The sequence below is a fragment of the Anabas testudineus genome, chromosome 23 (assembly GCF_900324465.2).
Source record: "Anabas testudineus chromosome 23, fAnaTes1.2, whole genome shotgun sequence".
Lineage (NCBI taxonomy): Eukaryota > Metazoa > Chordata > Actinopteri > Anabantiformes > Anabantidae > Anabas > Anabas testudineus.
The window spans coordinates 14,307,991-14,333,114 of NC_046631.1; the positions used below are offsets into that span (position 1 = coordinate 14,307,991).

Here is a 25,124-nt window from a genome sequence, read left to right on the forward strand (position 1 = left end):
GTCTGAACATCCAACATGAGATTGTTCGGAGTAACTGCACAACATGATGTAAATTTGTGTATTAATCCCTCATTAAAGGCTCAGTGTAAAACAGGCTGATATTAAGAATTTGTATAAACCTAGTAGATTTGTTCCTAATGTTAAGTGTTGCAGACATTTCAAATGAAAGACCAAGGAGTATGCACCAATATTCACATTTAGTCAAATATTCAGTTGCATTCTACTTTGTTGTATTGTTTCCATCTCCTCTGACCTCTTGTTGTTTGAAGTGAAAGAGCACAATGTGACCTCTATGTTTTGTGTGTGTGTGTGTGTGTGTGTGTGTGTGTGTGTGTGTGTCTCAGAGTTAATGTCATGTAGCTTCCCCTCTCTGGAGCTCTGTGATTAGCTACAGGAACCACTGCCCTGCTGAGAGAGAGTGATAGAGCAGTAAAAGTACATGTAAGAGGGAGTGTGTGAGTGTGTGTCCATGCTGGCCAGCGTCCAGAACAGAAGTTGGACCCTCAGTGTGTATTTCCATCGTGGGCAGAGCTCTCAGGGCTCAGTTATTTCCTGCCTCCATTGTTTCTTTGTTCTGTGGGAAGCACTGGGAAAGGGTGTGAGTGTGTGCATAAGTGTGAGTGTTTGTGTAGGTGTGTGTAGTCGGAGGAAACAGGGTGTTACTGCACCCAGTCGAGTCCTGATGGTAACCTTCTCAGCAATGCAAAACACTTCTACTCTGTCGTTTGTGCTTCCTTATCTTTCACGGCACCCTCACTGTTGGATTCCTCTGATCTTTAGTGGCCACGAAACCTCTCCATATTTAGTTTAGCCTGTTTTAGCTGTTCACTAGTTTCCTTCAAGCTTTAATAATTAATTTACTTTTTACCTCTTCTTGTTCAGCATAGAAAAACGAAAGATGACAAATACGTATTGTCATCCTGTAGAGCGATCATGAGTCTTCTATGACTCCTCTTATGTATCCCCTAATATCCCCTGTTTTAACTCCTAACTGTTCCCCAGCTGATCTCTGGACAGTAGATTTATTAGAAAGAACTACCTGCTGCTGCTGGAAGTGAAAACACTTTCTCAAAGTGTTGGTCGTCTTTCACGTTACATGATACATTTAAAATATCAGAAGATACTCATTTGTTTGGCTTTAATACATGAATTTTTGCTCACCTTAAAACGCCTTTGTCAGCAACTCTGAGGAACCAGGGTCTTGGGCTGGACTTTTATTATTTAGTATTATTATGTATAACTGGATTTTTGATATCGTAATGCACATAGGGAAAGGAGACATCAGAATAAATCAAAGAAAGCTTCATTCAACAGATCACTGTATGATCCTGTTCCACCACCTCCAGGCTCATTTATCACCTGCACAATAAAGGAAAGCAGCAGCAAACGTAGTCGCTCGGTGCTGTGTTCGTGTTTACATTTTCTGTATATCGTCAGTATTTGTTTCTAAATGCTGCAGTTGTGTCGGTAAATTGATGTTTTCAGTTGTGTTGAGCTCATTGTAGAGTCGCTGCTCCTTCAGCTTCTCAGGATGCCACTGGGGTTCCTCCCAGTTCTGGAATTCTTAAATTGACATGCTGTATCCAGAACAGTGGGGCTTTCCCTTTACTGTGATTTATCTGTTATGAACATGTAGTTCAGTCGGACAGCAGGAAGGGACCATGTTCTACTAAAACCAGTTTTCAAATGCAAACAGTGCATTTTATTTTTTTTTTTTATAGGGTAATATGTCCACATAATACGGTGGTGACATCCAGGGGACAGTGCAGCATCACACTGATTTCCTAATTTCAATCTGGATCTGGATCCACCGTGATGAAAACTCTCTCCTGTGTTCGTAACATGAAGTGAACTGAATCAACCTGTGTGTTGTGTGTGTGTATCAGGTCCGTCAGCAGTGAGCGGCCTGGCTGTGACCTCCAGGACCTGCAGCAGCCTGGGTCTGTCTTGGCAGGCCGGCCCCGGCAGGACGCAGCGCTTCAGGCTGCAGCTGTGGGAACGACCTCAGAGTCCGGCTCAGTCAGGTACGTCTGCCTCCAACAAAAAAAACATGACACAGCAGGTTTTATCAGAGTTTGTGATTATCAAAGGCTGCAGAGACCTTTCTCTTTTGCTTTATCAAGTTCATGAGTCGTTTATGAATCAGACTTATTTCTGGAGTCAATCAGGATGAAGTGGACGTTACATTGAGTACAAGTCTCCAACTGAAGCGCCCTTCTCTGGGTTTCGCTGTTCTTGTACCTTTAAACTGAAATTCTGTCCAATAGACGTTTTGTTTACCCTGCTCCTTCCTTTGTCTGCAGGTTTGCTGAAGAACGAGACATTAGAGAGCACAACAACACAACACACCCTCCTCAACCTGACGCCAGGGCGCCTGTACAACGTTACCGTGGTAACAGAGGCCGGCGATCTGCAGAACAGCAGGACGATTGAGGCTCAGACAGGTAGAGATATAGAGCAACAAAGGGAGGGAGGAAAGATGGAAAGAAGTTTTATACCTGAGTCTCTCTCTGTTTTTCTTTAGTACCCTCTGCCGTTTCCAATCTGACCGTCGACTACAACAGGACAAGCGTGTGGTTGTCATGGCAACGACCCGAAGGCGACCTGGATGCGGTTACCATCACCCTGTCAACCAATGGCATGAGCCTCTGGGAGACGACGCTTCCACCAAATGTGACGGAGGTCACGGTGGATCAGCTGACTCCTGGCTCGGCCTATCAGGTCACAGTGATGTCCAAGAGTGGCGAGCTGAAGAACCAATCAAAAATCACCGTCAGGACAGGTGAGTAGTTTTCTTTAAAGTCATATCGTCTTCATTTCTTCTCTTCTCTTCATCATCTCTTGATCCTGTCTTCAGCTCCAGCACCGGTGTCCCTCCTCTCTCTGTCTCCATCCTCCAACGGCAGCCTCCTCCTGTCTTGGTCGCCCCCGGCTGGTCGCTGGGAGAACTACCGGCTTTTCTTGTTTGACGGCTCCAAGCAGATAGTCAGCACCACCCTGGACCGGGAGGCAGTAAACTTCTCCTTCCCTGTGACGTCACTAACACCTGGGAGGTTATACAGAGCTGTGCTGAGAGTGGAGAGTGAAGAACTGATGGCTGAGAGCAGCTGTGAGGGAGCAACAGGTCAGACAACAACAGAAAACAGAAAACTGTTCAGATATTAGACACAAGTAAAGTAAGTGAGTAAAAATAAAAGAGGGAAATATGAAACACTAGAGATAAAAGACAAAATAACTAGAGAAAAGAGCTGTAATCATTACAAAAAACTGCATTATCACTCGTCAAATAGAAATATCACAGTAATACTGCAGTACTGCATATATCAGAAAATTCTGTCTGTCGCTGCAGCAAAGATAATATTTAGAGGAAAACTTAGAAGAAGTCGTTACAGCGACTGTAACCGTAACACTTCAGTGCTCGTCTGCAGCTCCTGCTACCGTGATGGATCTCCACATCCGACATGCAGACGAGACCTCACTCAGCGCCATGTGGAGCCACGCCCCCTCTGGGTCACGTGACAACTACTTCCTGTCCATTCGCCACGGTAACCATCCAGACTTACTGAAACTTCTGTCTACTTTGACAATCAGTAAAAATCCCAGATGCAGGTTGTGTTTTTACCACCTCAGGTTTTTTTACACACTTGCTGTGTTCTGTATCTCATAGGTAACGTTACAATAGATACCAGGGAGGTGGAGCCCAACATGAGAGAGTGCACGTTCAACGTGCTCACACCTGGGAGGTTGTATACCATCACTGTGACGACCAGGAGTGGGAAACTGAACAACTCTGTGTCTTTGACAGGAAGGACAGGTGCGTATCTGTAAATCCACCACAGTGACGTCTAAATGTCCGAAAACAGGAAACGAGTGAACAAAATCGGTGAAGATCCAGAGACTTGACTCAGGAAGATGTTCAGTAAATGTTCTAATGCCAACAGGCTTTAGAGCCTCTTTATCATCCAAACCCCCGATGATGTAGGTGTATGAAGTAACTAGAAAGTGTGTGTTCTAGTTCCCATGGCGTTACGTACCATCAGTCTGAGGAGCTCCGGAGTCAGCAGCCTCCAGGCATCATGGGAAAAACCTCCAGGAGACGTGGACTCGTACACACTGACCCTGCTGAGAGACAGGTGTGTGTGTTTGTTCACGTGTTATTTTTCCAAAGTTGTGTTGACCTTTAACCAACGTGTCCACAAACAACAAAAAAAGATCATCTCTCAGATATGAACAGAGTTGGACCAGGAAGTGCTCAGGAGAGCGAACGGAGTGTTGCACGATGCAACAACAGGTCAAAACTAAAAACTATCGCCACAAGAAAAAACTATCACTCAGTCCAAAGTGATTTGGCTCCATCTTTGTGTATTTTTGCTGCTTTAGGAAGTGTTTAAATATCAAAATCATCACAGCTGAAGATTCTGTTTTCTTTGTCAGTAACCATGTGATCTCAGTTAAACCAAGTGATTAAGTCGAGCTTCTCTTTGAAGAACTAACAAAACCAGATCCAGTATTACTCATTGATCCTGGATCAACTCTACTTTACTTTATCAACTTTACTTCACAGTACTGTGGTTCAGAACTTCAGCGTTCCCGTCGGTTCTTCTTCTTTGCTGATGTCCGGTTTAACACCCGGCGCCCTCTACAGGCTGCAGGTCGCCACTGTCAGCGGAGGGCTTCATTCTGAAACCACCGGTCTGGAGGGACGCACCGGTGAGTCGTTTCAACTTGAGGCTGACTTGAAATTGTATTGTTCTGCAATTAAAGAGTATTTTAATTTGTATTTACCCAAGTTCTATTTTTATTTCAGTTTAATATTAATTTATTTTTGGAAACTTTTATGTATGAGTTGAATTATTATTACACAGGTCTAGTGTAAAGCATTTAATTCATATACTGTACATGCACATTTATACACTGCTGATAAATCCTATAAATAATAGAGAATTAAATGTGAATAGCTCCAAATTACACACTGTAGTTCTCAAGAAACAGGTAAAGTCTTCATTCTTACTTAGTTTTCTCAATTATCTCAATGTGCAAAGGAAACTTAACACTGAGAACATTTCATATAGTTCTTTTAAATGTTCACACTTGTGCTGCCGTGTTCTGTCGGTTTCAGGAACATTTCTATCTGTTGATGACCCAAATGTCTTGAAACAAACCACCTTTGTTTCACTAAATACCCAAATGTTCACAGCTCCTCAATTTCTCACACTACAGACGTCATTGTGTCGCTGATGCTAATAAACAAAATCTGAGTTTCTACTTCTTTAAAAAAAAAAAAAAAATAGATTTATGAAGAAAAAAGCACAAAAATCTGAAAAGTTGAAATTTGTTTTCTAAAGCTGTCGTTATTGTTGAAGAACCCAGAGTTCTCACACACACGATCTCTGTTATGCAACAGTGTTTGATTGCATGTCAGTCTGGATCATATTGTGTAGAGACAATATCCCTCTGCAGGATTTGTGTTTCCCATCAAACTCATTCAACTGTTGTTGACAGGAAAAACTCAGCGACCCTCTGGACCAAACAACCAACAGTTCTCAGACAGAAAACAGGAATCTTGACAGATGTTTTCCACGGTATTCCTGCCATTAGATGTCATTATAACCCAGGCTCTATGAGTGCAGGTGTAGTGGCATTGGAAACCTAGACATATTTGACACGTTTGCCCATTTTCTGTAGAAATTAAATGGGACAGAAAGGGGAGCTTTTTATGCAACAATTTGCTTTGAGCTGCATTAAGACACATGAGAGATTAAATTAGAGAGTTTCTAGAAACTTTGGCGTCGAGCTTCTGATGATCTGAGAGGAGAACAAGATTTTGATATTTTTAAACGTAGACATGATTTCAAGTGTTTCAAGTAATAATTTTTTTGTGTTAATGTTACAAGACTGAAACTGTGAACAAGAACAAATATTTATAAATGTTTCATCATCTTCTACAGAACTTATGAGTTAAATAAGAACAGCGTCAGGTTAACGTGTGTCCCAGTAGAAGTTTATGTGATAAGATCAGAGAGTTTTTAGAACAATGGCTGAAATACCAGAAACAAGTTTAGGAATGTTCCACACAAAGACGCCCTGCTCAAAGGCTTCCTGCACACAAACACACACACACAGCTGATTTTTTATCTTTGTGAGGGCAGCCATGGACTTAACCATGACTGCTGCAGCTACGTTCACATTCAGCCTTAAGGCTCAATTTGTCCAATCGGATCTTGTGTTGATTTCTGATTGTTCATTTATTCAGCTCCTAAACTGCCACATGTGCACAGACTTGGCTAAAATGTGAGCTGCATGTGAACGAGAACAAAATGTCAAATCTCAGTTTTTCTTAAACTGCTGTTATATTGTTCAGTTTTACATTTAGTCATTTGGAAGAGGCTTTTATCCAAAGCGACTTACAAGAGTAGGCATGGTTAGGTAGGTTTTGTCTCCAGAAAGCGTTTCCAGGACCAACAATCGGACAAAAGCAGACTGATGATGAAAATTCTTTCACAGTTTTGATGTAAACTTTGTCCACACATCATGAAACGACGTGTAGCCTCACACTCACACCTTCCTGCTCAGAGCACCTATTGTGTTTCTACAGTTAGTGTCCCAGTTATTTTCAGGTCTGTGTGTCTGTCCACCTGCCAACAAATCAGCACATGAAAACAAATCAGTTAACCTCAGAAGGTTTCTGAATATAGTTTGGAGCTGTTTACACCAGCTGCACCAACTTCACCTGTGAATGTACTTGGAGATGGAGTTCTCCCTGTGGTTACTGATGGGAGTAGTGGTTTCATCGAGTGGGTTCACCTGAGTTTAACGGGTTAAAAAATAATTAGCAAAGTTTTGCTGTAACTTGATGGTAGTTTATTTGTTTTACTTGTGTTGGATTCATTTCTATTAAAGGAATTTTGATACTGAGTTAAAAAAAAAAACAGACGTACTAAAATCACTTTCATCTTTATTTCAGCCCCAGCATCCGTCTCTGAGGTAACCGTTGCTAATGGTGGCAGGTCGGATGCCCTGCAGGTGTCATGGCGACCGGCAGTGGGTGTGGTGAACAGTTACCTGGTTCGTCTTCAGGATGGAAGTCGAACCGTCCACACGCTCTCTGTGTCGCACTCCTCACCGCCTGAGTGCTCCTTCAGCTCGCTGGTCGCCGGGCGGCTATACTCAGTTGTCATAGTGACGAGAAGCGGTAGCTTGGAGAACGCCACCATGACTCAAGCACGAACACGTAAGGACAGATTATATTTTCTAGAATTTTTGAATTTCTATTTTGCTCCATTTGTATTTAATATTAGTCGGTGGTGATTAAATATAACACATTAAATAACACAACATAGAAATACTGCTTAAATACTGCATTTAACAACGTAAAGTACTGTTTCTCCCGATTCACTGTTTAACAAAATAAACTTAGATGGTAAAACTTTGTGTTTTGTTCTCCGTGTTCTTGTCTTGTAGAACCTGCCACTGTGCAGAACCCGACAGCGACTCACTCTGCACGAGACGACTTCCTCAAGGTCTGTTTGAGAACTAGCTCTTTAAGTTTGTTATAAGATTTGAGTGTTGAGTGATTTAGTGATCTTTAATTCAATTCAATTCAATTTTATTTGTAGAGCGCTTTTTACAATTGACATTGTCACAAAGCAGCTTTACACAACCAAAGAACAGTACATGAACAGTGTATGTGTATGAGTCATAATAATGTGATTGTCCCGGACAATCTTTAGACATCTGCAGTTAGGTTTTGACCTGTGTGGGAAACTAAACATCCGTATCTACAGTCCAGTTGATCTTATTGATGAATGAGCCAGAACAACCAATAGATAAACTCGAACCACCTCACAGTTCAACGCTGTAAATGTTATTTCAGTAAATAATCTCCTTGAAAAACTCATTCCGGGTGTTGTTACTAGAAACCTCACCCTTTCTATTTCAGTAGTATCATTTCTTGAGTTGTGTGTTCAGGTTTACTGGCGACATGCAGCGGGAGATCTGGACCGGTATGTGGTTCTGATCAGCTACAATCACAGCGTGCTGCAGAACAAGAGTGTCTCTGCTGGTCACAACGAGTGTGTCTTCTTGTCCCTGACGCCGGGGAGACTTTACACCGTCACCGTGGAAACATGGAGCGGGGACTACGTCAGCAGCGTCTCCACCGACGGACGCACCTGTGAGTCAAAGTTCAGAGAAATGACATAATGTGTTTGATGTCTTGTACTTTGATTGACGAGTTTTTCTGCAGTTCCAGGAGCTGTGGGCAATTTGTCGCTAGGCACCGCCGGAACAGGTGATCTGACAGTCACCTGGACCCCCGCCCCTGGAGATGTGGACCGCTATGAGGTGAGCCTAATATTAAAGCAACATGCAGTTTTACCTTTCTTACTACTGCGTTCACCAGAAGGTTTTCGACTGTGTGGTGAAAAGGTGTTTGGTCCTGTCCTCAGGTCACTCTCCTCTTCAACGACACACGGATTTTCCCTCCGGTCACATTGGGCAGTGAGATGCGACATCACCAGCTGACCTCTCTGACCCCCGGGCGTCTTTATAAGATCGTGGTGTCGACATTCAGCGGACCGAACCAGAGGCCTCAGTTCATCGAGGGACGGACAGGTAGAACTGACTTTGAAATCTCTCAACTCCACATATGTGTGGTCAGGGTGTCAGGAGTCCAGCTGTGGTTGATCCATCCACTCAGTCCTTGTTTCTTATCTCCAGTTCCCAGTGCAGTGGGGAACCTCCACCTGGCTCCTCAACCTGGCTTGATGGACTCAACCAGTGGACTTTTGGCTACCTGGACACATGGAGATGGAGACCTGGACCTGTACGCCATCTCCTTGTCAACCACGGTGAGTCCGACTGCACATACCAGCATCTCTCTGGAAGATAAAGAGTGTTTGACGTAGCAAGACAAAGGGACCCCCCCACATTTAAAATCATGGAACTACTTCTTGTCCCCAGGACGGTTCCATCATTGAAACTCGTCCTGTCCCCAAGCACGTCACCTCCCTGGAGTTCCTGGGCCTGATCCCAGGCCATGTTTATGTCATCACTGTCCAGTCAATGAGCGGGAAACTGATCAATAGCAACACAGCTACCGGCCGCACAGGTGAGGCCTGAATGAACTCGATTCAGTTATTCTGAAATGTGAATCAAACCGTTTGTTTCGATCATAACCGATTACTGATCATCTCCAGCACCGGCCAGAGTCACGGCCCTGCAGGCAGACAATGACCACACCACACACAGCCTGACCGTCAGCTGGGAGAGGCCGGGGGGTGTTTACGATGGCTACACTCTGCAGCTACTGGATGAAGCCGGTGCGCTCGTGGCCAACCGCTCGGTGCCTGTGGAGAGACGAAGTGAGCTGCTGGAGGGTTTGACCTCAGGGAAGCGGTATCGTGTCAGGTTGGTGACGCTGAGTGGAGGCGTCCCATCACTGGAGGCGACAGCGGAGGGACAAACACGTGAGTCACTGCTCGTAAAGAAACAAGGGACATTTATCCAGAGTAGATATGTTTTTACGCTGCAGAGTTTTTCATGGTACATTACAAGAACTAAGATGAATCCGTCTGTCCTCCAGGTCCCGCTGCAGTCAGTAATCTCACGGTCACTTCGACCAACACCTCCTCTCTGTCCTTCTCCTGGCGTCCTTCAGACGGCCACGTTGACATCTATGACCTGTCTCTGTACAGTGTCATCGAGGGCAAGGAGCATCACCAGGTAGGATGATAGAGATACACCATCCCTACAAACATATCACTTAATATTACTAGATTACTTCATAACACCATATAATGTACTGTTTTATTCACTCCACACACACTGATCGTAATCAGCTTCAGGAATGAGAATTTGTTGCAGGACTTTTCCTAATAATCGTAACAAACTGCCTTCATGTGGGTTTCAGGCTGCTGCAGAGATGGTGGACCTGCAGAAAGTCGTTCCAGCTGCAGACAGCTGTGTTTTCTCCGGCCTGAGAGCAGGAAGTCTGTACAGACTGCAGGTGGTGAGCTGGAGCCGAGGCATGAGCAGCGACTCGTCTGTCCTCGCCAGGACCGGTCAGTTATTAGTATCAGTTATTTCTGACAGAAGTACTGACGACTACATCACCTCATCTTCCTCTTCCCATCCTACAAAGACACATTCACGTCCTTTTCTCTGTATTTCACTGTTCTTTTCAACAGCATCATTATTTATGTTTGCTTAAATCTCTTTGTTTTGCTTTTATTTTTCTTCTGCGTCATATTTCTTCCACTTAGTTATTTTCTTTGTTCACCTCATAACACTTAATTTTCTCTCTCTGTTCTCCAGTCCCGTCTCCAGTTTCATCTCTTCAGGTTCAGAGTTCAGGAAGGACGGACACACTGGCAGTGAGCTGGCAGCATGGAGAGGGCAGCTGGAGCAGCTATGAGGTAAACAGACAGATGGCTGACAGCTTTCCCAGTTCTCCTGGAGAATCTCGGAAACATTAAACATTAGTTTCCTATCCAGAGGGAAAATATGATGAGTCCCTCAGCCCCAACAGAATTCTCCTCAGTCTTTTTTATCTTCACCAAAATGTTAACATAACGAATACAAGAGTACAGACACAAAAAACGTTATTCTTTGGACACAGAAGCTCAGAGCTATTGTCCAAAAGTTACTGTTCTCCACCTAGAGGGATGCTGCTGATAGCTTTCTTTCAGTCAACTCCATGTTGGGTCAAACCAGCTCTCTCCTCTAGAACTGTTACAAACAGCGTTTGTAGTTGTTGTAGATAGAAGCTGGATTAAAACGTTAAATCTTGATTTAAGGTGGTGCTGTACGACGTTTCTGGAGCCACTCTGGCAACTCAGATGCTGGGGGCGGATCACATGAGTCACACGTTCCCTGGGCTGGTCCCTGGTAGGCTGTATCGTGCTAAAGTCATCACACACAGTGGGGAACTGACCAATCACATCTCAGCTTTGGGACGCACCTGTAAGTTCAGTAGAACTAGTTAAACTCAGCTGTTTGTTGTTCTTCCTGGAACTTTTAGGACTTTACCAAATTCTTTTATTTCTAATTTCTCTCCCAGCTCCAGAACCACCGACCCACCTGTCTGTCAAACAGGGTCCAACCAATGAGACCATAGAACTGTCCTGGTCTGGCCCCGCCTCTGGAGACTATGACAACTTCAGCCTTCAGTGGACCCCCCCAGACCACCTGTCAGTTACACAGCTTCACCTGACCAGGTGTCTCGTGGGGGGAATGTTTCCAGGGCGACAGTACAACTTCACCTTGATGACTGTCAGTGGGGGCGTGTCCAGGGGCGGGATCATGGTCAGGAGTCAGCCAATCCAGAGAAGTGTCAGAACCAGTAGGTTGAATAAGTTTTAAACGTTGTTAAATGTTTTTAGTTTGAGTAAATGAAGAGAAGTTCATGCTAAGATAACCAGGTAGTATTTGATATTATATATACTTTAACATGTGGAGTTGAAAACCAAACAAGATGAACAGTTTTCACTCACCTTTAAATTCTCCTGAGAGCTGCTGTGTCCTCTGTGATGCAGGTTTATCAGGTTTCTACTGTGCAGACGAGTTTATTAAAACAGCTCCAACATCTCTCCGTGTTTGTCTTCAGTGGGTTTTGTCCTAGTTTAACTGATCAGGTCTGGAAACGCTGCTGTCCAAACTATCAGACTGTAGCATTAAAACCTCCTTTGCAGCCTGTTTATAACCAGTAGATGGCCACCAAACAGAGGCCCTGGATATAGAATGAGAACACGAGCCCTCGTCTGTCTGTCGTTCTCTCTGGTTCTGAATCCATTTTTAATCACAGTCTGCTTGTCTCTGAGGTTTTTGGCTGCAGGGATCAAAACTGATCGCCAAAGGAAAAATCAAGTCCAGAGCCTCAACACACATTTATAAATATGCATAAACTGACCTAGTTTCTTGTTTCTTTCAGCTGAGGTCAGCTGCATATAGACACTGACATGTTGGGACTTTTGCAGCAGTAGCAGCGGATTATGAAAATATCAGTGGAGATACTTTGACCTAATTACTCAAGAAATATCCCAATATAGGATTTCAGTAGATAAATGGTTTCCTCCAAACAGCACCAAGATTTACATTATTGTCCATAAAATTTGATCTGATCTTCTGCTAAGTCACAAGTGAAGCCAACTCTGGATTTAATAACAACCTCAAAGCGGTTTCAGTAGCTGTGGATTAGATCTGAACAACATCCAGGACAACGTTTGGAGGATTTATTGTAGTTTGAAGTCATTCTGTAGTGGACGTACTTCAGTGTTTTATCTTCAGTCTGCTGAATGAAAACAACCTTTAGGGGAAAGAGAAAGCGGCAGAAGCGTCCGACTAGCTGACCTTTCTTTTCCCTTCTCCCTTTGTTTCTTTTACATTTCTCTTTCTTCTCTACTTTTCTCGCCTCCTATCCTTTTCTACTCTCCTTCCTCCACCATTGCTCATTGTTTCCTCCTCGTCTCCTACCCTTTGTCACCTTATCTTCTATCAATTCCTTCTACCCTCTTATCCTTTCCTTTACTCACTCCTCTCTCCTTTTCCCTTCTCTCCTTATATCCTTACTTATCTCTTCTCCTTTCATGTTTTCCTCGTCATATTTTTGTTTTCCTTCTGTCCTCTTATTCTCTCGTAACCTCCCCTCCTTCACTCCTTGTTTCCTTTCCTCCTTCAGGTCCATCTCCTCTGAAATCCATCCACTGTTTCCCAGTCTCGTCGTCCTCCATCTCCTGCTCCTGGTTGCCCCCTTTCTCTGACTTTGATTCCTACGAGATTGAGTGTCGTCGCTATGACAACGGGGAGCTGACCTCTGCACTTAGACTGGTGGAGGGTGTCACCGCGGTAACGCTGGACCACCTAGAGGCATTCAGAAAATACTCTGTGACGGTCAGAGTGTCATCAGCTGGACAGACGAGTCCACCAGCAACACACAGCACTGTTACCATGATTGACCGTGAGTTCAACACACACACCCTCAAGTGAAGTAGTGGAGTCTGGTGTTTAAATAAAGCCTCTGTTTAAATAGGACTGGCCACCTGGGAGACTCAGAACATTTATTCATAAATTCATTTCTGTCTCAAACAAACAAACAAACCACAACCTAGTTTCAAACTACACATTTATTATGTTGTAACATTTTACTGTGAACTATTATAATCATTTTTATCAACACAGGTCTCTCCACCAGGTTCTTACCACAAACATCATGGACAAACATGAACTAAACACAGTCACATATCCCACAGTTATTAGACCCCTGAACTAAACCCAGATGTTAAATTGTACTTTTACTGTTTTTACAAGTCGAAAGATACACAGGAAATTATTATTACTATTAGAGCTGTTAGCATGTAAATCATAATTATAACTTTGCTAAGAAAAAATGTCGTCTCCTGCTACAAAAAGGAGCAAAAGACAATGAGGAACTTTTAGTATGTTCACACACTCCGTCTCTCTCAGTGTCACTTCATATTTTTCCTGTGTGCCCTTTTTCCAGAAGTCACTGTGACCTGAAACACTCTGAAAAGTTTTCCTCTCTGACTCGTTCACTGCCTTTTTCTTCTTTATTTGTTCCACTCGGTTCACGTCTGTCTTCACTTGTGTTGCGTTATAAATCATCCTGACACAACTGGACTGCAGAAAGAAAGAGGCAACTTTTTTTTTCTACTATTAGTCACCGACTTTTTTTTTTGTATTTGCCAGTTTGTACATACAGGTACCATGATGTTATTAAATGTAAACGTTGACTTACTGAGCAAAACATTTCATCTGGTGTCATTTTTACGTCTTGAGCTACAGTGAATATGTTCTGAAAATAGAAATCACAGTAGAAAGTAGTAATAATATCAAGAACGTACTAACATTATATGTTAGTATAAATGAAAGTTAAGGAGCAGAAACACTGAGTTCATTATGGTTTAGGTCTGTTCCTGAATTTAAGTACAAAGACTCAGAACGGTGCGATGAGCCGTTACTTAAAATGTGTCAAATCTCTGTGTGTATTCCAGGTCCACCAGTGCCACCTCCCAGTGTCAGAGTCGGTGAGAAGTCGTCGAAGGTCAAGTCGTCTTCCATCTTGTTCCGTTTCAACTGCTCCTGGTTCAGCGACGCCAACGGAGCTGTGAGATACTTCGCTGTGATCGTGTCTGAGTCTGACGGTACAAAAATAATTCAGTGAAGTACTTTATACTTCTCCATGTATCTGACAGTGGCTGTTAAAAACTGAATCTAATGAAGTAATAACTGATGTTTTATTGTGGATGAAGCAGCAAAGCTCCACCTTTACCTGCTGCTACATCAACCACGTTCACATATTAATACAGTAAAACTTATAATTCATCTATATAACACATTATGAAACGGGCCCTTTACACTGTTTATTGTTAGATACACAGGCTTAAAGGTTAAAGGACACTGATTAGGACCAAACGTTATGAAAACACGTCTATGAATGACTAATATTAACCAGTTGTTGAAAATCCATAAATGCTAAACATCAGTTGTAGGTTGTTGATTAATACATTCAGGTGGAGCAGGACGACAATTAACAGTCAAAGTACCAAGTCCAACCTGAATGTCAGTTTCTCTTCCAGCAGCCAACGAGCTGGTGCAGCCGGAGCAGCGCCACCCTCTGCCCTCGTACCGCGACTACATCCACAACTCCTCAGTGAGGACGTATCAGACCGCGTACTTCCCCAGCCGCTGTCCGCAAGACGCTGAGAGCTCTGCAGGACAGGTAGGACGGGGGCAGCTGTTGTTTATGGAAGTATTCTGGCCAGGAGAGGGGAAATAGTCCTAAATACAAATTTAAAGGATTCCAACTACATTTAGTTTAGTGTTTAAGTTTCATACAGGTGGGGCTGAATGTTTTTACTAAACACAACAACTTTCTTTAAAGAACAAATTGAAACTGACAAAAATAAATCAAATTAATAACCCCCCCCCCCCCCCCCCGACTGTTTTTAATATTTGTTGTTGTTGTACGACTTGATTAATTCCAATAACTGATCAGGTGGTGGAGGTGAACCTGGGGGCAGGAGGAGACCGGCTGGGCGGGGCCTGTGATCATTACCATGATGATGACCTCTACTTGAGTGACAGCTATGGTTTCTGTGATGGGCCGCTGAAAGCCAAGACATCCTACAGGTAACATCCGAGATGCCTCCTGCAGCAGGTGACGAACATGAAGCTGATGATCGGACTGCAGAATAAAGTGTGTGTGTGTGTTTTTAGGCTGAGTGTTCGAGCCTTCACCAAACTGTTAGATGACAACAACAGAGAGTTTCTTCAGCCGCTCTTTGCAGACACTTACTTCTCTGCACCGATCAGGACACATGCAGGTGATTAACACACACACACACACCTGATGTGGTTAGAATATTTGAGACAGGAATAAACATTATTGATTCTTTCTATACAGTTACAAAACATCAAATGTCCCAGTCTAGAAAAGTAGTTTGATATAATGTAATGTTTATGTAAAGTCATAGATCAAATAACATGTAGTCATTTATGAGATGCTTTATCCAAAACAATGTACAAGTGAGGAACAAGGCAAGCAAACAAAATCTAAGTCAAGGAGACAACACAGCAAAGCAGAGTGCTGTGAAAAACGTGTTTGTGATTCAAGAGATACGAGTAGACAAGTCATTGTTTCCCAAAGGAAGATGTGGCGTCCTTGCTGGTTGTAGAAGTGTGGTTGACCTCTGTTGTTGTTGCTGCTGGGACTGATAGTGTACTAGTTACCTGACTATGTGTCATTTGTTTTAAGAATGTTAATGTATGACAGGCAGTCACACACTGTGAAACGTAACTTATATTGTACTGGAAACAGTCAGTTGGTTTCAGTCGGATTTAGGAATCAGACAGTGTTAATGACAAGAGTTGGTGTTGCTCTGTTTGATGATCTGTCCTTTGATTCAGCTGCACTTCACAGCTGTTGGTGGTAGGGTGTTGTATCAGCAGTCTAATTGGTGTGCTCCAGGAGGACTCTACCTCTGGAGGTCAGGTTTCTCTAATGCACTCTCCTGATTGTGGTCACCAGAATTTCTGTGGACACACACCTTTAGAGATTCAGCTGTCTAGAGGAATCTGACTGTAACCTGTTTACTTCAGTGACAGGCTGAGAAGGTGCAGTAGAGAGTACCGGTTAGCTGTTTGGACGTTGGTGTGGTGTCTTACGGTGTCCTTGCTCGGTGGACTCGCGCAGGTAGACTCGCAGGTCTTTACCCAAATAGGTCTTCACACAAAGAGGGCTGAACATGGGCTGACGCTTCCGCTGACGCTCCAGCACCCATGCTGTGTCATAAAGGACCCTAATTGGCCACAGCTGCCTCCACCCCTCGTCGATCACAGCTGAGAACGCTCTGTCATCACCACACTCTCTACCTACAGATCCCACAACGTAATGAAACAGACTAACAAACAGGCTCAATCAGCCGACTCAAGAAATGAAAGAAACACTGCCAACAATAACAAACACATTCCAAACTACCCCGACTCATTCTGTAGATCTCCCGCCCTAGTTTGGTACTTGTCAACTTCCACATTTCATAAACACAACGTCATGTCCACAGTCTTTTCTAATCAGCATTTTAATAACACGCAAATGTTTGTTCAAATCCCATCACAGAAGGAACCTTTCTAGACAGGGTGGTGAGTTCGGATCCTAATGAAGGCAGCAGACATGTTTGTGTCTCTACTTCACTCCCTCTCGTGTTGTTCTTCTCCAGAGCCTCTGAGTGGCGTCGTCGAGGGCTTGAGTGCTGGGATGTTTCTCCTCGGTATCATGGTGGCCGTCGTCTCGCTGCTCGTCTACAGACAAAGGCTACGGAAAGTGTGAGTGCACAGACACGTCATCGCCCCTTGTGACAACACATTACCACACTGGATTTCTTAATTATTACGTCTGTGGCACTGATCCACAGCATGACGCCCCCAGTAGGTTTTCAGGGAGGCTCAGACAGATTCTCAACATTCCCACAGCAATGGTAAAGATCACATAAAAGCTCATGACCAACACAAGCTGACAAATCAGATATGAGCGTGTCCTCACCAGTAGAGGTCAGAATCATCAACAAGCTTCTTAGCTCAGTATTTTAGGGTTGTGACTGACAATCACTCTCAAATATCACTGGTGCTGGTTCTCCTGAATACTTCCTATGGTTTCTGACCATTCAAGACTAAATTTGCTGATATAACGTAGCAAAAAGCATAAAGTCATTAGTGAATAGGAAAATTCAATTGGCTGACAAATCCTTGCTGATTTACTGTAACAATAACTCATTACTCATAAGTTATCAGTGGTCAGTTCCAACTTCATGAACTGTTGTTCAGAGTCACTCCAACATTCTGACACAAACAATATTAGTCATGTGAGGTACGGTTGAACTCCGTACATTTCTTGTGTAAACAACAAGACAGAATTAGAAGCTACATCAGAACAGAGACACTGAAGAGGATCAAACACAGTGAAAGTGTATTGGGGTGAACAAATACTGTGCTGCTGCCCTGTGTAGTTTGGCTGCACATATTGTCTAATGGATGGTTGTGTGTGTGCGCGCACTTCAACAGGGCTGTGCAGGAGAACCCAGTGATGAGGATGAGTATGTGGAAAGAGGTTCCAGCTTCAGGGATTTATATGGGCGTCAGGAGGTGAGTGTTTCATCATTCTCCTTCCGTATGACAGACAAAGACACAGATTAGTTTCCAGTGTGTCAGTGTGAAGTATTAGTTTCCAATAATGTGTTTTCTCCCTCTGAGTACTTCATCATTCACCCACCGTCGTCCACAGCATCCAGTCATTACTGTTTGTGCTTTAAAAAGGAAACAACATAAAACATGCTGAATTGTGTTATTTACGTGCTGTTAATTTTGGCTGGAAATCCCAAATGGGCCCTGTTGTAATTTAAATTAGCTGCATGTTGTACCTGCTCACCTTAGTTACATCAGGTGATTTGTCCTTTTTACACTTAAACCAGAAATGGTTTAGTGGACATAATAATACAACTACAAGTTTTGATCAACAGTTTAGTTTCCTAAATTCATTGGGAATTATCAAGTAAAGTAATTATGACTCATTCCAACTGTTTCTATGAACTACACTCAAACTGAACTTTGCTGTAATGCTCGTATGAACAATAATAACTCTGTCTCTCTTCCTGCTGCAGTAATCGTCGGGTCACCAGGTACGAGTCTTTGTTCTCCTCTCACACTGTTTCATTAAATTATACATTTAATAATTTGTAAACGTTTTCATGGCCAACACCTGTCTGTTTCTGTCCAGTCCCATCAAATTGTGCCACTTTGAGTCCCATCTGACCAAACTACAGGCCGACTCCAACTACCTGCTGTCTGAGGAGTTTGAGGTAAACGATGCTTTATCAGTAGGAGCTGGGCAACTGGACCAGAACACAGCAGCCTTTAGGTTCATTCATGAATCACCTGTGATTTAACTGATTTGATTGTAAGTTCACAGCCTAAGTCATTTGGTTGTTTGTCTTCTATCTGATTCAGAGATTCTGATTTAACTTTGCAGCGTGACCAACCTCACTGTTTGTTTTATGGCAAATGTATCAGGCCATGAAGGTTGTGCAGCTGTTTTGTGGAAATCTGCTGCTCTCTGACCAACTACATGACAATAATTTGTCTCAAGACGGCGCTAATTTTGGTGTTTTCCAGGATCTGAAAGACGTCGGCCGTACGCAGACGATGGATGTCGCACGACTGCCAGAAAACAGAGGAAAGAACCGCTACAACAACATCCTGCCATGTTAGTACCACTGTGTGTGAGACAGATGGAGAAAATGTGACACTTAAAATTCTATTTATGAAAACTGTCAGTTATTCCTTCCGTCAAGTGATGATGTGTGGGGGGGGCAGTCAGGATGAAAAGCATTATGATAACATCGTTAACAGCTTTAATTAACTAGATGGCACCTGTTCCCATGGTGACAGTGATGTTGGCTCAAGGCGATCAAGACATGAATTAAATATTCTGAATATGAAGTAAAGTCCCAGCAGCAGTTAAATATTCATATTTACGATGGTCTGTCCTTTCCTACCACTATTTATTTTTCTGTCACCGTCACCCTCCAGACTGTTTAATTCTGCCCCCCCCCCTTTACTCAGCCTGGTGTGTTTCAGTTTGTTTGACGAATCCTTACAGAAAGCATTATTTACTAATGTTGTCTTTGAAAATCAAATTAAGTTTGCAGTTTTATTTTTAATTGAGAGTCAGTCATGTGGAACTGAAACCAGTTTTCTTTAGGAACAGAAAAGAAGGTGACATTAAAATCAGCAGCTCCATTATTAACAGAGGAGAGACAGAAACCTCACTTATAGTAAAACTAATCATTGTTTCTGCCTCTTCCGTTGAGTCACAGCTGAACCTCTTCACCTCCTCGTTTTAACAACTATTCTCTTATACCCAGAAATGAACAACTAATAAATCTGAGCTAAAAATATCTGCTTCAGTCATCAGAACGGTAAACTCAGTATCTGTGGGTTTGTAGTAACGTTGATAAGAGGCGACATCTTTAGATTTATACTCGTGGCTGTGTAAAGTCTAAATGGTTGTCTGATAGTAATTGTCTATTTTCAGTTGGGTTTATATTAAATTCCAATTTCACATTTTGCAACAGGAACTAAGCTGAAACAAACTTGTTAAAATCATAATATGTCACAGTTTATCCAGTGAATTATTAAATTAATGTTTTTTTCTTCTAGATGATTCTACCAGAGTCAAACTGTCGTACCTAGAGGACGACCCCTGCTCCGACTACATCAACGCCAGCTACATACCAGTACGTACACACACGTTCCACACAGACACCCTGAAACAAACTGTAGTAAAACCTCTCTCCTCCGTGTGCAGGGTAATAACTACCGCAGGGAGTACATCGCCACCCAGGGCCCACTGCCCGGCACTAAAGACGACTTCTGGCGGATGGTGTGGGAGCACAGCGTCTACAACGTGGTCATGGTGACTCAGTGTGTGGAGAAAGGACGCGTAAGTGGATCCTAATAAGTGAAATAGCTGTAGCCGATCACCATGAATCTATAATTTATCAATATGAATCTAATCACAAGCTGTAACGTTAGAAGAAAAGTTTCAACAAAGCCTTTACATGTGTAAACGGGGTGTTTACAGGTGAAGTGTGATCAGTACTGGCCTGCAGACAGAGAACCTCTGTACTATGGTGACCTGGTTATTCAGATGCTGTCTGAGTCCGTGCTGCCGGAGTGGACCATCAGAGAGTTCAAGATCACATCGGTACCTAGTCCATTTGTCACCAGTTCAACTATAGTAAAGAAGTTATTAGTTTATTAGTCAATGATCGATTTATTTTGTTTGTTCTCACAGGAGAACAGCTGTAGTTACCCTCGGGTGCTGCGTCACTTCCACTACACTGTGTGGCCTGATCACGGAGTGCCAGAGAGCACACAGTCCCTGATCCAGTTTGTCAGGACGGTCCGAGACTACATGGACCGATCACCCAGCACTGGAGCCACAGTTGTGCACTGCAGGTAGGACTGTGTGTGTTTATTCTTAACTCCTGAAGCACTGCTATAAGAACAAATAAGCAAATCAGAAGAAGCAACAACAACAACAACAACCACCCTGCTAAAACTTACACTGCTAACTTTGGACCAAACCGGGGATAAAACACATGCACAGAGTTTTTCATTTGAAATGTAAAGACTAATCAAATAGAACAGACTTGAACTCACGATTGCTGAATAACAATAATAATGACAAAGTTAAAAATAACTGAAATCCAAATCACAGGATTCATTCAAATGCTGTTGTACATTAATCTGGAAGATAAGTGCAGTTTCTCTCTGACTGTGTGTTCAGTGCTGGTGTCGGGCGCACAGGAACATTTATCGCCTTGGATCGGGTTTTGCAGCAGCTGGACTCTAAAGGAACCATCGACCTGTACGGCTGTGTGTTTGACCTCCGTCTGCACCGTCAGCACATGGTCCAGACTGAGGTACACCACCCACACTGTGCAGTAACCTTCTGCCTTTTCAACTAAGTTGTCACAAAATTGGAGCCACATTTACGTCCACGTGATTAATGTCTTTACACTAAAACCAGGGCTCAGACACCAGAAGATACTGAATAGAAACATCACTTTAAACATGCTGCATTTACTGTAGAGTAGTCAACAACAGTATCAATTATAAAGTACGATTTCTGTTTAAGGTAACACACATAACCTCATCTACACAGTAAAATCTGGAAGTTGAGTCACGACAAGTGGACTTCCTCTTTGTCAGGTCGAAACGTTTCACTGCTCATCAAGTAGCTTCTTCAGTCTGAAGACAGTTGGTCAGAGACACTAATTAATGCTGCAGGTTGGTTCACTCCACCCCTCCTGAATAGACTCGTTAGATGAAACTAAGGATGTGATGGTCCCACCTCTGTCCAACCCCTCTTATCCCCTAAAATGGGTCGTTAGGTGAGTCCAACCTGGTGCAGCTGTAAATCGGGTGTTTCTGGGGATGGATGAAAGGGCAGCGCGATAAACAGAACACAGGTTGTGTCCAAGTCCTCCATGTCTGTTGATTTGCACATGCAAGGCTCCCCCCTCTCTCTCTCTCTCTCTCTCTCTCAAACTGCTGGTCTTCTCTGTCCAATATGTGAACATCACTGTCCTCATCTTTAAGATGAAGGTCCACAGCTGATCCAGGTCCTGAGGTGTTACTCCAGCTGTTTGGTTTCTCCAGTTTACAGCTCAGAGCATGTGTTTTGGAGTCTCTGCCTGAATGTGTTGGTGGCTTTGAAGTAGACAAGCGTGTTCTTCTGAAAATCCTTTTCAGCTTCTCTGAAACCCCAGCCATGTATGGAGGGACCAGGTTTTGCAGATGACTTGTTGGGGTCCACAGGTCTTAGGAGCCATCTTCAGATGCCCATCTCTCTTCCTTCTTAGGGAGGGGGAGGTTTTGCGCTCTATGGTTCAGGGTCCTAACCCCACCTCCACAGAAGCCCAATTGAAGAGAGAGAGGCATCTACTTCAAACCCACCAACACATTCAGGCAGAGACTCCAAAACACAAGATGAGCAGTATAGTGTCTTTGGTCCAGTGAAGACGCTCTGAAACGTTTCGACCTGACAAGGAGGAAGTCCACTTGTCGTGACTCAACTTCCAGATACTTCACTAGTCCAAAAAACGGTTTACACAGATACATTAAAATACAGTGAAGCCAGAACCAATACTGGTCATGATCAAAGCTAAACACAGACCAAACTACATCTAGAACCCCAACTAGTATTAGATAAAACTAGGACTACAAATCCTGACAAACTCAGCATCACTGACACAGATACAATTAGATCTACAACCACGGTTACAATCAGGTGAACCAGTTCTGTCCAGGAATAAACGTCACTAAAAACAACACAGTGTTGAAATAAGTATCTTATCTACTTACTCAAGTCAAATAAGAAAAACAAATGCACGTCTAAACTCACCCTTCAAACTGATTTCTGTGTGTTGCAGTGTCAGTATGCCTTCCTGTACCAGTGTGTTCGAGACGTCCTGAGAGCCAGAAAGCATCGCAGTGAACAGGAGAATCCTCTGTACCCCATCTATGAAAACTTCAACCCTGGCTACTGTCGTGGTGAGACTAGCACAAACACACAATCCTAAACCTTTACATCTGAAAAATCCTAAATACTTCTGGGCTGTGAGCTGTAGTTCCAGGATATTTAGGCCAAACATGCTGAATCTCAGGAACTACAGCTTACAGCCCAGAACTATTTAGGAATTTTCATATTTGTGGATAAAAAGGCAAACTTGGAGCATGGACCGCTGGGTGATAGAATGACCTCATTAACAAATAAGGATTCAGGGTCACGGTGAGGTGACCATCTCTACACAGACGGGACCGAAAAATCAAAGTCTGCTCACAGTTTGTGTCAACACGAGTCGGTGACTGTCACCGTATCTGTTTTTTAAAACTGAAGTAAACACGTCGTAATAACCTGATCTACATTAAATCCACTGCAAACAGAATATTTAACTCAGTTTGCTAATGATCAATTTATATTACATCAGTGGTTCTAAAAGTCAGTCCCCCTGTCCTGTTAGTTTCCTAACAGCTGATGACCTGGACCACATGCATCTTACAGCTTCTGACTGAATACACCCGATCCAAGTCATCAGCTGGGACTGTTAGGAAACAATCAGGACAGGGGGACTGACTTTTAGAACCACTGTAGTAAACAAAACACCACATTAATCAAGATGTTTTAATCTTTACACAAAGTAAAACATTAAACTAATTTTACATTTATCTCTTCAGATTTCATCTACACTGGACGCTGAACAGACGATGACACTTCCTGATCGACAGAAACTTCTCCGTTAACCTTCGTCTAGCTACACGTCAGAAAACGGACGAACCAGCAACAAAAGCACAAATGAAGAGATACTGGTTAATATTTACCATTTCTCTCCAGTCCTTTAATTTTTGCTTTCTACATAAAGTTCTTGATATTTTCCAGTATGTTATGAAAACTACAGAAAAGAAATTAAAACTAAAAATACTTTGAGTGTAAACGGAGAACATTCTATATTTGATATAAGAACAAACTAACAGGTAAATTAGTATTTTAGTGACCTGTTGTCCACATTTCAGAATTAGGTGTCACAAAAATTGGAAAATAATTTGGAATAACCTGAAGATATTGATAAGTGTTGTTCTCAGATTAAAAATATCTGATCTGATGTTTGCAGCTCATCAGTTATCAACATCTTCAGAAGGAAAGAGCCATCTATTTTTATACAGTCTGTTAATTTTGTATGTTCTCACTCACTGCTCCATATAAGCTGTTTATTTAAAGACTTACACATGTTGCTGTATGTAAATATTGATGTAATACTTTTTTATATGATAATGAATAAATGTTGAATTTCTTGCGTCATGTAGCTGCAAGAAATTATAACCTGCTGTATTCAGACATAAGCTGCGACTACTGCTTTTAGAGTTTGTTTCTAAAAATAAATTCTATATGACACCATCTAATATAGTCATAAGTTGCTTAATCTTAAATGAATTTAAATAATTGTCCGTATACTAAACACTATTTTTAAAATTAAGTGGAGTTCTGTTATATAATTTAGAGGATATCAATTTTTGCTTTATTGTTACTATACCTGAGTAGTTTATTTTAAAAAGTATGAACAAAATAAATCAGCTTTTTTATTTTATAAGTGGGAAAATCCACATCTAATTTGAGAACTATTTGGTAAACCCTGTGTGACTCAACTGCTGGATCATTTTATGAATTATATTTTATTAAATATTTTGAATATATTAGGTGCAGTTGACCAGTCCTGACAGATTGTATAAAGCAGTTTTTTTTTACCTTGCTGTAAACTGGATCACAATTAAAAATGCTGCCAAATTATTTCTGTGTTTTTTGTAAATTTTTTCACAATAATTATTCTACGCTTTTCTAAACATATTTACTGGATTTCTTACTGCATCTTTACATTTAAACTTTTCCATAATTTATTATAATAAACATGAGAATTTCATAGTTTTAAACCATTAGAAGAATTTCTACATAACTTATATACATTATGTGGAGATTAGATTAGATTAACATTTATAGCCTTTACAGAATATTTCACTCTACCTGTGATATATCCATACATTTACAATTTCATTCTTTTTAGCTTCATAATTATAACTTTGATAGTGTTTAAGCTTTTTAGATAAATTTCAAATTGATCACTTCAAACCTTTGTATTAGTTTTGCTTTTCTTAAAAACATTAATAGATTTCTGTACAGTTCCAAATAAATCCTGAGAATTTCAGAAGTTAATTACAACAGAGATTTTGTTTCTTTGACCTTTATAGTTTGTTTACTTTAAAAAAACTAATGACAGACATTCTTTAGTTCCAGTTACTTCAGAGTTAGAATTAAACACTTTTCTTTTGTTTTCTATTATTGTTGAACATCTCTAGGTTTTGGGCTGTTTGTTGGACAATTTTAAAAACATCAGCTTGAATTATTTTTCACTTTTTACTGGACTGTTATAGAGAAAAAATATTATTACTATTATAAATATTATTGCTGGTGAAACAATAATTAAAACTGATCATTT

General features: G+C 42.0%; 1 protein-coding gene across 3 annotated transcripts in view; it reads left to right on the forward strand.

The window, feature by feature from the left end:
* The window catches only part of ptprb (protein tyrosine phosphatase receptor type b), a 28,194-nt gene extending 3,773 nt beyond the window's left edge, over nt 1-24,421 (forward strand). Inside the window, exons 3-40 of one of the 3 annotated variants that reach the window (XM_026361676.1) lie at nt 1,887-2,024; nt 2,304-2,444; nt 2,525-2,782; nt 2,858-3,124; nt 3,429-3,545; nt 3,668-3,814; nt 4,016-4,133; nt 4,565-4,710; nt 6,965-7,231; nt 7,462-7,520; nt 7,969-8,173; nt 8,246-8,343; nt 8,448-8,613; nt 8,719-8,849; nt 8,962-9,109; nt 9,198-9,467; nt 9,584-9,723; nt 9,911-10,061; nt 10,315-10,415; nt 10,797-10,962; nt 11,060-11,341; nt 12,677-12,955; nt 14,010-14,159; nt 14,583-14,737; nt 15,014-15,147; nt 15,235-15,341; nt 16,734-16,839; nt 17,575-17,655; nt 18,171-18,188; nt 18,287-18,368; nt 18,682-18,772; nt 19,729-19,805; nt 19,877-20,011; nt 20,153-20,275; nt 20,366-20,529; nt 20,861-20,996; nt 22,509-22,629; nt 23,314-24,421. In XM_026361676.1, the coding sequence (XP_026217461.1) occupies nt 1,887-2,024; nt 2,304-2,444; nt 2,525-2,782; nt 2,858-3,124; nt 3,429-3,545; nt 3,668-3,814; nt 4,016-4,133; nt 4,565-4,710; nt 6,965-7,231; nt 7,462-7,520; nt 7,969-8,173; nt 8,246-8,343; nt 8,448-8,613; nt 8,719-8,849; nt 8,962-9,109; nt 9,198-9,467; nt 9,584-9,723; nt 9,911-10,061; nt 10,315-10,415; nt 10,797-10,962; nt 11,060-11,341; nt 12,677-12,955; nt 14,010-14,159; nt 14,583-14,737; nt 15,014-15,147; nt 15,235-15,341; nt 16,734-16,839; nt 17,575-17,655; nt 18,171-18,188; nt 18,287-18,368; nt 18,682-18,772; nt 19,729-19,805; nt 19,877-20,011; nt 20,153-20,275; nt 20,366-20,529; nt 20,861-20,996; nt 22,509-22,629; nt 23,314-23,336 (5,498 nt within the window). In that variant the 3' untranslated portion in view covers nt 23,337-24,421. The remainder of the gene's footprint in view (nt 1-1,886; nt 2,025-2,303; nt 2,445-2,524; nt 2,783-2,857; nt 3,125-3,428; nt 3,546-3,667; nt 3,815-4,015; nt 4,134-4,564; nt 4,711-6,964; nt 7,232-7,461; nt 7,521-7,968; nt 8,174-8,245; nt 8,344-8,447; nt 8,614-8,718; nt 8,850-8,961; nt 9,110-9,197; nt 9,468-9,583; nt 9,724-9,910; nt 10,062-10,314; nt 10,416-10,796; nt 10,963-11,059; nt 11,342-12,676; nt 12,956-14,009; nt 14,160-14,582; nt 14,738-15,013; nt 15,148-15,234; nt 15,342-16,733; nt 16,840-17,574; nt 17,656-18,170; nt 18,189-18,286; nt 18,369-18,681; nt 18,773-19,728; nt 19,806-19,876; nt 20,012-20,152; nt 20,276-20,365; nt 20,530-20,860; nt 20,997-22,508; nt 22,630-23,313) is intronic. The other 2 variants (XM_026361677.1, XM_026361678.1) reach the window with 2 other exon arrangements.
* The last annotated feature ends 703 nt before the right edge of the window (nt 24,422-25,124 follow it).